Source organism: Anser anser, assembly GCF_964211835.1.
Source record: "Anser anser genome assembly, chromosome: 2".
NCBI lineage: Eukaryota > Metazoa > Chordata > Aves > Anseriformes > Anatidae > Anser > Anser anser.
The window spans coordinates 126072330-126086972 of NC_139721.1; the positions used below are offsets into that span (position 1 = coordinate 126072330).

Consider the following 14643-nt stretch of genomic DNA (forward strand, 5'->3'; position numbering starts at 1 on the left):
CTACTTCAGTGGGTACACAGTGTGGGAAGCAGGTCAAAGCTCAGGATTATATTTGAGAAAAGAGCTATATATCATACCCATGATCGTCAGTTTCTATCTCCTTTCACATAATCTTTTATACCTCGTGTAATCACTTCATGCGTTCAGTATTTCTATTACTAGCATTACATTTCTATCTGCACAAAATTTGCCCCTGACATTATAGAAGATAAGGCTATCACAGTTTTATTGTTTGAGCAGAGAAGCCTACATATGTTTTCAATTACTATTACGCAGGGCAGTTTGAGGAGCTAACATATTTAACTAAGTAGAGATGGAGAAATACAGTAAAAGAAAACAGGGAGACAAGATGACCCAGCAAAATGTTTGTTCCTATGTATTTTTTATTATTTTTCAATCTTTAAAGCTTCTGTGACAGAACCAAATTCTCCAGCTATCTATTTTAACTTGAACTTATTTTTCACTTTAACTTGAACTTAATTTTTGGCAAAATGTATTCTACAAACTGGAACTACATGAATTGTGTTGAAACACATCGTGCATACTTTAATATGCAGATGCAGGAGGAAAATACACCTTCTGCTGCTCCATTTTGACAAAGAAATACAAAACTTGAGGTAGTATACAGAAAACCACAGTAAGCAATGATTAATGAGTATTTCTTTAATGAAGGTGCTCCTAGTGGTAGAATCAGGCCTCCATGCCTAATTAGCAAATATTAAACTGCTTCAATTAATGAACTTTAAGGAAAATGATTATTTAAAATAATGGCTTAGAAAAAGTTAAAGTGAATACTACACCCAGACCGTACAAAAGATTTTCAGTAATAATACTCTGCTGACAATTCATCAGATTTAACAAGGTGCAATGAAAGAGGAACTGACCTCCCGAGGACAGATGATTCTCTTGGGACGTGGTGCTTCTTGTTGTAACTGATACACTGTCAAAGACAAAAATGTACAGATAATTAGAAGACTGCAACATACACAAACTTTTATTCAGATGTGTCTTTTAGCCAGAGGCTGCAGAGAAAAATGCAAATGCAAAGGAAAAGACAGCAAACTGAGGTATTTAGGTTTATGTAAGTCATTTACATGAAAATTGGGTGCTGACCTGCAAACTAGTAAAACTGATTATTGTTTTAACCCTTAGAATCCTTATCTCCTTTTATACTTGTTACTCTGTGTCTATACTGGGGAAAAATAGCTTGAAGAATTTGTTAGGTGTTTCTCAAGATTAAATCTCACTTTTGCATATACTGTGGTTGAAGAACAGAGTGGTTGAATGCTTACTAGCAACGCACTTTTCTTTTTTTTTTTTTTTGGATAGGCCAAGAAAAAGTTCAGCCTATTTGAAAGACCTCACCACAATCTCATAATTTATTTCTTTTTAAAATTTGCTGGCAACTACTTATGAGCAAGCGAACATTCCTTTCAGAGCAATTACGCCACATTCAAATGGCCCTGGATCAATTTTGTGAATCTTCTGAGGACTTCAGGAGAGAGAGATGAGGCCAGGGGTAGCCGCTGAACCCTGGCCCCCAGCCTCTTCACTTCTTGTATTTAATGAGATCCTTTCCTTCCTTTCCACTCAAAAGTCATGAGAGGGAGCTGACATACAGTGACAGTAATCAATTCCAGCGCAGACAGACTGTCTCTCCATAACTCCAGTAAAAATCCCAAAGGTTTGGATTGCTTCCCTTGAGGAAGGCCTTCTGTATGCTGTATTTGGAAAGATCATGTTGTGTCTATGATTTTTTTTTCTTTTTTCTTTTTTTTTTTTGAAGACCAAGTTTCTAGGACAGGGTTCTTCATAATGCTTGTGAAGCTCAGAATTATGCTTGTGAAGCTTAGTCTTGAAAGTTGGTAGATTATGGGAGGAAAATAAATGCTGGTTGGTTTGATAAATGCTGGAGCCCTGTTCCAGAAAGGGAATGGAAATACTAGGTATTACTCTTCAGCACCTTCTCTTCCCTTCAGCACCTTCTCTTCAAATGGGGCTAGGAGAAGCTGCAATGAAAGCTGAGAAGCATGGAAGTCCTCAGCTTGCACCCAAGTTTGTCTCTTAGGGAATACAAAAGCTTTGGGGACCAGGCTAATATCAAGGAAAAAGGCTAATATCAAGGGAAAAACCCATATCCTCTCCCTTTCCCAAGCCAATCTTTATGCCTGGTTCGTAAGAGGGACATATCAAGAGAATTCATAATTCCTCATATCCCCTGTCAGTTTTAATGCATATGGACGTATTCCAGCTCAGAATCTGTACTAAGAATTTGGATTTAACCTGCTTCACTCAGCACTGCCAGACCTACCACTACTTTTGCTCAAGATTTATGATAACTAGTGGTCTTTCTTACCTCTTTCACTTGTGTCATGGAGTAAGATTCAAAACTTTCCTTCTACACTTTTCTGATCGAATGAAATGTGCATCCAAAAGAGTTGTCAAGCAAAGCATGAAAACTTTGCTTCAAAAATCAGAGACTGTTTCTTAAAACTCTATCTGTTCTGCAGCCCAGTATCAGGATTTTAAGAGGCCGTTTCTGAATGTTTGAAATTCAGCATAATGTCTAATTCAGCAAGGTACTGATGCTTAATGCTAAATATACTAAAGGAGAAAATAGTAACTTTTTTCTTCCCCCATGCATTTCCAGTAGAGAAAAGGAACTCTATGGATTCAAAATATTGTAAGAATATGATTGCTTCCTCACCATTTAAAGCGAAAGATCTATTTCCCCTATTTATTCATTTAAATTTTAATTGAAAAAATATACTTCATAAAAATCCTGTTTTTCAATAATCAAAACCATTAACTGACGTAGCAAATTAAGTTAACAAAGCTGTTTCTAAAACAACCTCGATAGCTGCTGTGTAAAAGAAATTAGTCTGACAAACACATATGATGCCTATATCTTGTGATAGGTTGCATTTAAAAGAAATGAAAAAAGTAAAGAGCTCTTTGAAATGACCAAAAGGATCAGTGAGGCCGATATCACTGCAGAAGCAAGGGTGGGGAGAAGAGTCAGCATTTCACAAAACAAAGGAGGAAATGACTAACAAGAGAGGGCATTTATATGAAAGACTTGAAAGCAAAAACAGAAAACTGTATGTTGATAGGATGCAGTGGGATGAATCAGTGCAGGGATTCATGATGAGTACTAGAAGGACAAATCATCTTAACAACTGTGTTTTGAATAGACTATAGAAGGTTGCTGTCATTCTCAGAGAGGCACGAGTAATTAATCTGCACAATAATCTGCATCGAGAAAGACATCTGATTTAGAAATACATCACAGGAAAATAAAATAAGATTATTACCATACAAATAAATAATAATAATAATAATAATAATAATAATACTCTACATGCTGCCTTAAATGTGCAGGATGATAAAATGGCCCCAGGTAACAAGCATGTCTGAGCTTGTGAATGGTGGTAATCACAGAAAACATCATGAATGGGAAATGATTTCCTGGAAAAGATAAAACATTCAGATTTGGCCATATTAGCTTTGAATGGAAAGACATCAAACAGACAGCCCAGTGGAACTGCTACAGAGAGATGCAGAACCATTAGACTGAGGGAGAAAAGACAGACTGGGAACAGAAAGAAAGGGCTGAGAATCACCACTGACATGATGGTGAGAGAAGGCAAGCGGTTCAATGGGAGAGAAACAGCAGGGACAGACAGGCAGACAAGAATACCTGGAAAAGACACACAGCAGGGAAAGGATGGGGAAGGTAAAAGAGCAGTGAAAAGCCACATAAGCGAAGAACTAGGAACAGACAGTATCTCACAGACTGAGGTATTATGGAGGAAAGCAAGTATGATGCTACCGAAAGCTGTGTTCTTCTCTAGAAAGGTTCTCTCCTGTTTCTGCTTCTAATGATTGCTATAAGAAAGTCTGCAGATGAGTACGAATACAAGTGAAATATTATGGCTAAGGTGACTCAAAAAAAAATGTGCCCTACAGCTAAGTTCCAATGAGCATAGACACCTCATTAAGTGACCTCATTTTCAGAAGTGCTGAACATCCTGGAGCTCTGCCTGATTTCATTATATGTGCTGGGCGCTCACCACTCAGGCTGATGCTGCTGAGACCTCAGCCGAGTCCAGTGGATGGTCAGAAGTTCAGAAAGCAGTTGACCCTTACTTACTCACTTGCTCCAATGACAACAAGCCTTAACTTTCTGCCTCATTTTCCCCTCATTGATGCTGAAAGTCTTAAAACAGAATCCAATTTATAAGGATATGGTTGACTGAAATAATACAAAAACATACTTATTTAATACAGCGGTAAGCAGCAATTGACATCTGATCCAGTCTATCTCAGCATGTAGAACTGAGAGGCAGGTTAGAGACAAACTCACTTTGGTTATGAAAAAAGATTACACTTGAATGAAATGATGCACTATTATTTTAGCCCTGAGAAAATTAACTTCATAAAAAATCAACTGCATGCAAAAAGAAAATGTATTATTACTGCTTCGAGAACAGCACCAGACCAGGATTAGCTTTTCAATCCTGCATCAGAAGCAAATGCACAGTAATAATACAGACAGAATTTTGGACCAAAATGTAGCAGTGCAATGGAAAAAAACAAGCATCTTTTAAATGTCCCTTAAACAATCTTTATCAGTTTAATAATTCAAATATCTTGCCAATGTTCATAGCATCATAATCACCGAGGAGCATATAAAGGTAACAAAACTTTAATTGATTATAGAATTTCTAGGGGAATATTTCTTTGAGATGTAAAGTAACTAGTTGGAATCTCTCTCTCTCTCTTTTGTTCCAGCTACAGGATGAGACTTGTGTACCAGAATGAATAAGACAAATTATACAATATATTTTAGAGAGAACTGTCTAATTATGAAATCTGCTCTGTGTAGGTAACAAAGGGGTGACGTGAAAGTCAACACTTACTCCTCTTCTGCCAGGGAAGAAGGACTATCACCACTGTCTTCATACTGTTTTTTCAATCTGCAGTGTGCCAGGAACATGAGCTTTCTATTTTAACTCATCTGTGACTACTGCTCAGTGATGCTCCAATGGAGAGGAAAAAATCCTATCATTGCTTTTATAAAGCAGCAAAGAAATACACTGCCTTCTGCCTGAGAGTGTTTCATAGAGTTCCTTAGTCTTACCTGTTTGTCCTCATCTTATTCAGGCATTTATCCATGTGCCCAGCTTGAACAATATGAACTGTCCTATTTCTGCAGAATTACTCACATAGCTTAATTAGGAACCTAAGTGCATGGCTGAAATAAGGCCTTAATTTCTAACAAAAGTGAGTCTCACGCATTGTGCATATTATTTGAAGAAGGAAGAAAGCAAGGGAACTTTACAAGGAGCTGAACCATGGCATCAACTGATACCACACTGCTTCATTCCAGAATATGGATCTGTGAAACCTATGTGCCTTCTAACAGGCCTTGATAAGCAAGTGAAGGTCTTTGACATTAGAATCCATCTTTTCCAAATCCAGCTGAAATAACCCTGTGAATTATGCCAAGTATAACATGTGGATTCTGAAAGTTGTTCCACTTTGACCAGCATTTGCCCATGGATTTGCGGAATACTGTTTAATTGAATACTTCACCTGCAAAACCAGGAAAATTTGCCTCTGTTGAAAAGCTAGGTTTGAAGCATTGATTACTATGTCAATAAAATACCACAAAGAGCATCTAAATTTATGCATCAGTTTAAAAAGAAGTCAAAACTGTATGCAAAATATCTTAAAAGTAAGTTAGAAAATGTTAAAAAAATAAAAAGTTACTAGCTAAAATACATTTAAAACAGTTGTTAAATAGGCAGTAAACATAAATTGCCAATAGTAAAATATACAAACTAATTTAAAACTGATGAGATACAGGAGTAGATTGTATCATAGATGAATGCTATCATTAGACATAATTTCTATAATTAATTTACCAGATTGTGATCTTTTTAGCAGGGTAAAGAAGCATATTTTACCAAACACTGCAATGAAAAACATATGTCTGTGGCTAAGCAGTCTCAGCAGTAGCCTTAAACTGCTAGCTGTAGCCTTAAACTGCTATCTGCTTTTTGGAGCTGTGTAACTTTTTCCAAGGTCATTCATGCATGGGGTTGAGATGTTGATGCTATGATGTTGTCACTACCACAATATTGGCATCCTACATACATGTGAATAGAAAATTATATATTCATATTCTATTAGTTTATTTATTTATTTATTTAAGTTTCCTGGAACTGTGTGTGCTCTTGGGCAAAATTAACCAAACTTTTTCACTGCATGCACTGACCTGCCTGTTGCACTAGTGAGGTGACTAAGAGAAGGTAAGTAAAGGCATGTGCATATTCCCCCCCCCCCCCTTTTTTTTTTAAATGAAAACTTCCTTAAAGGAAACATCTGTTATTTCAAATCCTAGTCTTGTCAGAGTCAACAGGATATTTTCCACTGATTTTGATTTAAGCCTGGTTTCTCTTCTAAAAGAATACACTCAAGTGTCTACTTTTCTCCAAGTGCTCTAAAAAGTACACTGGAATTGTCCATCTAAAAGAAATACATTCCTGTTGACCATATATTTAAAATACTGCATCAACAAAAATAAGTCTCTAGAAAACTGTTCTAAGAAGCAATCGATAATTAGTTTTGTACTCAAATTTTGGATGAAAGAATCCTAGTCCATTCTGAGGCAGATTGCCATTCTCATGTAGATGTTTTTGAAGCCATCAAGGTAGTTTAATGTGCATATAAGTGAAGCCAACAAGTTTACTCAAGTCTTTAAAGTTATACATGTACACACATGTAACTACTGTGATCCTTGTCTTTTTGTACTTCCATTTTTGTAATGGTACTGTACTGTATTTGAAGTTGCCATAATAAAAGGTTCAGCTTTTGCTTGGGATAGTTCTGTATCCAAAAACAGTGGGAAAAATATTCAAAGCTACAGTTTCATTGAAGCTTCAGTAAGTGTTTGAAATAAAAAGATCAAGGGTTTAAAAGGCAGTATTTTGTCTTAGATCTGTGCTATTTTATTAGAAAATACATCTGAAACAACACCAAAAAAAACCCAAACCATAAAACATGCACTTCCGCTCTGCACTCCAAATCACTTTTCTAATGGCAGACAGGAAGGTTCTAAGAACTGATAATGGTGTCTCCAACTTCTAAACTACCACTTCAAAAATCAGCTTATATTGCTAAGGATCAAAAATATTATTGTTTTAAAGTGAGCTGGTGACCCATATAAGAAGACAAGTATACTCAAGTCTGACCTTTAGTAAACACATGAAACATTAACCTCTACCTTTGGAGCCCTTCTTGAAAATCTCAATGTAGGAGCCATGAAACCCAGGATTTCCACATTAGTGAGGCAACCCAGCTGTGACTCTTAACACTGCTGAGTCTTGCTCTGTAGAGACCCAGAACAGTTCAAGTTTCACTGTTGTCCAATTTAGTAATTTCTACAGGCACCTAACCTAGTACATTTATGTCTTTTATTTATCTATTTATTTATTTATTTATTTATTTATTTTTAACAAAGAAAGAGAAAAGAAGTAACTGTGACACCATGGCAAAGTACTAAGATTACTCCTATTTCTAGTATACTCACAATATGATTTCCATATTGGAGGCTGGTATTCTTCAGCATCTGAAATAGAAGTAAAAAGGGAGAAAGACATCAGTCAATTGGCCACTGGTTCAACCTGTCAGCATGCATTTTTCCGTTGAGAGTCCTCAGCTTGTCAGCAAAATTCACATTTCTTTCCCAAGAGAGATACTAGCTCATTTACAGTACAGTTTTCTATGTGAGAGAAGAATATAAATTTCAGCCACTTGTAGATCCAATGCGTTCTTTCCAAATCATTCAAATACATCAGGAATTAATTTCTTACCAATTTGCATAGTTTCCTGACTCACCAGTATTCTATAATAATTAACTAGACTGGTAACTACATTCTTTATTTACTTTATTTGGCATGATAAAGAGACAAATCACTACTGGTTTTCAATCAGGTTTCTAACCCCACTATTAAGAATTTAGAATAAGTATCAGTGACTAATATAGGCCTTAGCTAAAAAGATGCACAGCTCAGATTGGACTCCAATGCACTGGTCTGACAGTTCCAACAATGAGATTCAATTACACTTCTTGAACTGTCTATAATATGTAATTTGCATATTTTTCAGAAACTGCATCAGCAAAAATAATAATAAAAAAGTTAGAAAGAGACTGCAAAAACTGCAAACAGATGGCTACTGCCCTTATCAATTGACAGGGCATAAAAAGAGTTGATATCTTCTCTCAGTGGAAGAGTTATACAACAATACTAGGTAAATGTTTGGCAGAGGGAACAGAGGTTCTATCTAAAAGTGTAAGCTTGTAGAGCCTGAGCTAAAATAAAACCATGTTGAAAGCTCAGGGTGCAGAAGGCTCTCTAGGCTGGAAAGGAGACTGGCACCACTTGAGGGCCATGCTGAGTACATGAGCCCACAAACCTCACACCACAGGTAGCTTTCCAGCTCTTGGTAAAAAAGGCTGTTGTTACACATCCACAAATCCCAGCAGAGGCCAAGCTTGAAGTGCAGGAGTTAACTAAGCTGCCATACATCAACCACAAAGGGTTGGGGTACCAAGAACTAGTTTGGCTCTGAACTGCCATGTTGCCAAACACTTTGAAGAGGCATTTATAGGGGGTATATCATTAATCTCCTAATACTGTGCAAGTTAATTAAGGTGTTTGGTATTTACCAAACTTCTACTTAAGTTATGCTAATGCAATTCAATTATAGTTGCATGGCTCACGCTCTCTGTCTATTTATATACACACAACCACTTTAAACATATCCATGCAAAAGTTTGTTTACTAGGAATGTTAATCATTAAACTACCATCTGCCACTTTTAACTCCATTGTTTTTAAAAAAGGATAAAACCTAGCAATTATCACAGTTACTGCCTGGAATAATATGCTGCAACAATTTGCGGATATATTGATTGGGAAACCCATTCAATTTCGGTTTCAGCTGGATCCACTTCATAACTTTGGCAAAATTTAAAACGCTTCCAGACTGACAGAGTCATACAGTACTGTGGCAATCCAAGAGTAATTAGCTTGCAAGTTCATTATACAGAAGGATTATTTTAAATTATATGAAGCTATTCATGAGACCAGTGAAATTTATTCATGCAAAAGCAGGCTAATTTTTTCTCCTCTCACACTATAATGGTAATATATTACTCATTTTTTTTTTCTATGCATCTGTTGCTCTCTATATAGTTTACCATAAAACCATAATATTGTGTATTATATTCCTCTGCCATACTTCTGTACTACTGCAACGGGATTTCTGAATTTGCTTGTTAACTTAATAGCTTTCTTCCAATAGGAGAAACATTGAAATAATGCAAATGTTAGATTATCTGTACTTGTGACTTCAGAAAAGGAAATAACTGTCGGAAAAACAATGAAAAAACAAGTTTCAGTTGTTGTTATAATCTTCCAAATTAATTAGAAAGAGCACAGTAAATTGAACAAGGAAAGCTGATCTACAAGTGGCCATAAAGTGCTTCATTAGCTTTAGACAGACCGATGGTGCGGAAATACTGTAGTCTAGGTGGAGAACAATCATCTTGGAGATACTCATAAAACAAAACTCTTGATAATTATGTTATATTAGTCACGGTTATGAATCTGTTGGCCCAGGAAAGAGCGGACAAAACCATTCCTCAATAGCTAAAATAATTCTTAAGAGCAGCACTCTCAGGAAAAACACAGGTCACCGACTCCATGTTCTCCTTTACCTACCACAGCATCCTCTGTGATGCCAACAGCTGATAACATCTTCTTAAAGTGTAGAGAACAAAACACTATACATGTGGTATTATTATCACTGTTTATTGTCAGGCTATTGTGCCTGACATTTGATGGCATCCATATGCAGGGAAATAAAGAACAATTACCTTAAATACAACCTGGAAAGAGAGGTTGTGTCTAAGGATCAGAGAAATGTTTAATGGAGCCCAGTTATCAATGTCTTGCTCCCTCTATGGATAGAGGCCATTGGGCCCCTCTGCAAGCATGGGCCATGTTTTTTGTTTGTTGTTTTTTTTTTTTTTTAATATATATTATTCCTCTTTTATTCTAAGGTAGCTCTACTAATTCAACTGTACTTCACTCTCTATCATTAGGCTTAATACAGCATGTTCACTGAAGTTGCCATTAATAGTTTGTTTGGGTGGTTGACTCCATTAGTATATGACACTTCAGCTCCCATAGCTTTTGTCTTCAGTTCTGCACATGGTAACAATCTCTGCAAGGACCACAGACCTCAATTTTGATCTTCTTGGCCAAGATCAGTCAATAAATGTATCTCACTCAGCACAAATGACAAGTGCTCCAAGTTGATATCTATCTCGTTAAATTATATTCCTAATGTGAACTTTGATCATAGTGCTTAACATAACTGTGATAGGCAGAGTGTGAAAAAGGGCTTCACTGACATATTCTTAGGTGATAAGACAGGATCTCTCCTACTGCTGTTTTCTTGAGGGTTTCAAGCTTTCAACAGTGACAGGTCTAAATTCAGAAAGTAAGATAGCTAAAAGCAAAGTTGAAAGCAGTCACGACAGGAGAAACCAAAAGCACAAAATGAGTATTAGTTCTGAAAAAATGTCACAGGGTCAGCTATTATACGCCTGACTTTAGAGAGACTTTCATAGAATCATAGGCAGCTTGGGTTGAAAGGGACCTTAAAGATTATCTTGTTCCAACCCCACTGCCACAGTCAGGGACACCACCCACTAGATCAGGTTGGCCAGGGCCCCATCCAACCTGGTCTTGAACACCTCCAGGGGTGGGGCATCCAAAATTTCTCTGGGCAACTTGTTCCAGTGCCTCACTAAAACTACACAATACCCAAAACTTTATGTTATTTTTGTTATTTCAAGTCTTAATATCATTACCGTAACAGAAATGAAAAAAAAAATTTAAAAAAATAGAAAACCAAGGTGTCCTCACACCTCTCCTAAACCGGAAAAACTCAAACAGGCAAAAAAGGCATGAAAGATTTACATGAAGTCTTACAGGTAATACCATTAGCTAAACACTTTGAAACATAACAGTCAAGAAGGTTATTAGGACTAAAAAAATAACTAATAGTTGGTTAATTTGTAAACAGAAAGGCAAAAGGAATGGTGAAAGCTGACACTTGTGGAATATGACAGCTACCAAAATGTTTCTCACTGCACGCTAATACAGTTATATTGGACAGGAGAAGATACTACAGAAAAGTGTCAAACCAAAAATAACACTGTGGAATTGGAAAGTAGGAATAAGGAAAGGCAAATCAATTCTTCACTTAGTTTGCTTTACTCTTCCCATTGTAAAAAGAAAATGGAAAGGCTTTTAGGAATAAATTTTATTTCATAAATCTGATGGAGCACCGTAGAGCTGAGTAAGTGTGGAGAGAGTACCGTAAAGTTAGTACTGAAACGTTGGCAAAGTTTAAGCAGTCAAATAAAAAGTAAAACTACACAAGACTTTTTTTTTTTTTTTTTAAGAAACATGACAGTAGAAGACTATTTCTGTAACTGATGCATGATAAATGGTTAATACTTTACTTAGAGCTGTTCTTAAGCAATTTCTGAGAAATGAGGCTTACGGTAATTACATAGTAAGTAAAGTTATCCATGTACTTCAAGCCTTGTTATTCTCTACGCCTGGCTCTGTACCAAAGGTGCCACCTTTCTGGAAGTAGCTGTGAAGATACTGGAATGTCTGAATTGCTTTTTACTACTTCCTTGTACTTTGTGAGGATGACAATGTAATGCCAGTAATGCCAACAGTTGTGTTTTTATACTACGAACACTGGGACTGACCTAGAAAAAGTAGCTTTACTAAGACACTAATTAAGCAAAAACTCCAATTCTTTTGATTACTAAGACGGATAATACACTGGAAAGAGGAAACTGTTTTACAGGAAAGATCAGAAATTACATCACACAATTCAAACATTTCTGACTTATAAGTGGAATTTCTAATTATAAGGGGAACAGTAACAAACCTCCAAACTGTAGCTATGTGCCATGCCCAGTTTAGGAATCAGTACTTTTTGGAACCTCTGTAGTGCTAAAGAGTTACAAAGACTAGTAGCAAAAGACAACTATCAAAGGGTCACCATTACTATGCTAGTGTCTTCGAAGCAGTACAAAATAGGAGTAAAACTATTTATTTATTTATTTATTTATTGCCTTTGTTCTTACTATAATATTACCAAAAAAAAAATCAAAAAAAAAAAAATCTGTACTTCACTTTGGAAGCACTGCCTAAGCTTGGATTTTCTGCTATTATTGTCTGAATTTCAGACTTCCTTTCCAGTAACAACTAATTTTAAAACTATGACTTGTGTGTGCAAGAAAATACCCTTATGCATGAGGAAGAGCCAGTTTGGAAGGGACTGGCTTATTGACAGTGTACAGGTAAATGATTCACTGGACTACAAGTCTATTTGCTAATTTTTTCATCTTCTATTTTTATTTTCAGGACCAGAACTAAAAACTACTAGTATTTTAATGGCTTTTGTATATTTCCCTTTAAAAGATTTTGCACATTTTTACCATATACCACATTTCCATTTTGATAGCTTTGTTTCCAATACATTGTTAGCATGTTATTAAATATGTTTTTCTTATTTATATATATATGTAATTTTATAACAATAACATGTAATTGTTGAGTAAAATGCCATGTGAAAGATTAACAGTATTTATATTCTTAAAGGCACGTGTATGTTTCTTATATTTTTCTTCATACAGTTAAGATTGTATTATACAATTGACTAGAATGGCTGAGGTGGGAAGAGACCTCTGCAAGTCACCTTGTCCAAGCCCCCTGATCAAACAGGGGGCTTAGAACTGCTTGTCTAGGACCAGATCCAGATGGCTTTTGGCTATCTTCAAGGAAGGCTCATGTTCAACTTGGTGTCCATCAGGACTCCCAGCTCCTTTTCTTTAGAGCTGCTTTCAGCTGGCTGGTGGCCAGCATCTATGGCTGGATGGAGATTAAAGTGAAAAGCGTAGTAAGGGAGCTTCTTTGCTAAGGCCAGTTCTTCAACATGTAAAACATCACTGCATTATTTAATTTCCACTATGTGCTTAAAACTTAACAATTATAGAGGCTCATTTTCATCTTATCTGGTCCCCTAATGACCAATATACTAGATGGTGAATAGCTATTTTCATTTGTTTTACCCTCTTGTAAATTAATATATATGCATACACAACTATCTCACATTGCAGCAATTTTGGCTATTTTGAATAGACACTTTTATGTTTGACTGTCATTTAGCAAATACATTTGGGTGTTATGGTTACTTCTATTCCATACAGGAACTGCCTTTACAAGCATGCCTGACTGCACTTTGAGAAAGAATATTCTTATTTTCTAAGTTGCAAATAATCATACTGTCAAACGAGCACCTCTTTGACTCCTAAAAAGTCAATGTTCCTTTGAAGAGCAAAATTAATTCTCCTGCAGTTAATAATTAGTGATGTAGCTCCTGAAACACTTCAGTGTGTCAAAAGCTTTGTTTAATGTTTCATTCAGAACACACATTTGCCTGCAGAAGCAGCCAGTAGTTGCCAGCTTTATTGCTGAACTTTCTCTTTGCCAGCACATGGACAACTAGAATATGGAAACATACTTCAACTTTTGCCTTAATGAGACACTTCAACTTCCAGTGTAAGGCACAGCAACAGAAATGATCAAATTGTTTATTTGCAACATACTTTATAATTGGTATATTCATCCAGATTGTGGGTGCTTCCTGCTGTGCTATTCTCTTTTTAAAAAAATCAGTGATAGTGTGTAATTTAAAATGTCAAAAAATGCTCACAAAAGGGGTGGAGTTCTATCCTGCACAGCAATTAGGCTGAAACAGTAAGCTTTTAATTAGCACAATATAAATTGACAGCTATTTTGTATCTTCTTCTTTTGCCTATCATAAACTTATTATCAGAAACCACTGCTATAAATGTAGCTCATTTAGTCCATTCTACAAATCAGAGTCTTCCTAAATTGTGCTCTCTCTTGCTTTTGCATCAGACTTCAAAACAGTATCTTTTCACTGGTAGGCAGGTGGTCAGTCCATGGAAAAAATTGTTTCATGCACCTATCTGCCTTCCTAAAATGCAGGTAAAAGATCCCCCAAATAGGCAAATGTAATAATTTAGAAGAGTTATCAAGTATCAAAGGAAATACTATGGTGACATAAGAGCATTGTGAGGGACCTGCTCCAACAAATCACAAGGGATATGAATTATTTGAACCCACAGCTAAACATGAAGAAATAAAAGCTTGAAGAGACATCTTCTTCAATTGGTCAATAGTATTCAGACAGCTATGACCATCCAACTGTAGCAATATTTTGTTCAATTAAAACATCTGCCTTTCTGTTCTGCATGTTTTAAAGAAAATTATAACTGAACGTGCCAGAACAAGTCAGAAAGTTAGAATTCTATCTTTCAAAATTTCAAAATAGACAGAAGGAATATATACAGTTCCCAACAGCAATAGGAAAACTGTAAGAGGAAGGAGTATTTGTACAACTCCACTTTTAGAAGTCCCTCGAGGAGACCAGTCTTTCAGGGATACTGTGT

The 14643-nt window shown here is 36.1% G+C and overlaps 1 protein-coding gene across 1 annotated transcript in view; it reads right to left on the reverse strand.

Annotated features, from left to right (window-relative positions):
- CHN2 (chimerin 2) overlaps positions 1 to 14643 on the reverse strand; it is a 165796-nt gene that overhangs the window by 91625 nt on the left and 59528 nt on the right. The window contains exons 2-3 of the mRNA XM_083823554.1: positions 7598 to 7636; positions 885 to 940 (exon numbers count right to left, since the gene is read on the reverse strand). Of these exons, the coding sequence (XP_083679680.1) occupies positions 885 to 940; positions 7598 to 7636 (95 nt within the window). The remainder of the gene's footprint in view (positions 1 to 884; positions 941 to 7597; positions 7637 to 14643) is intronic.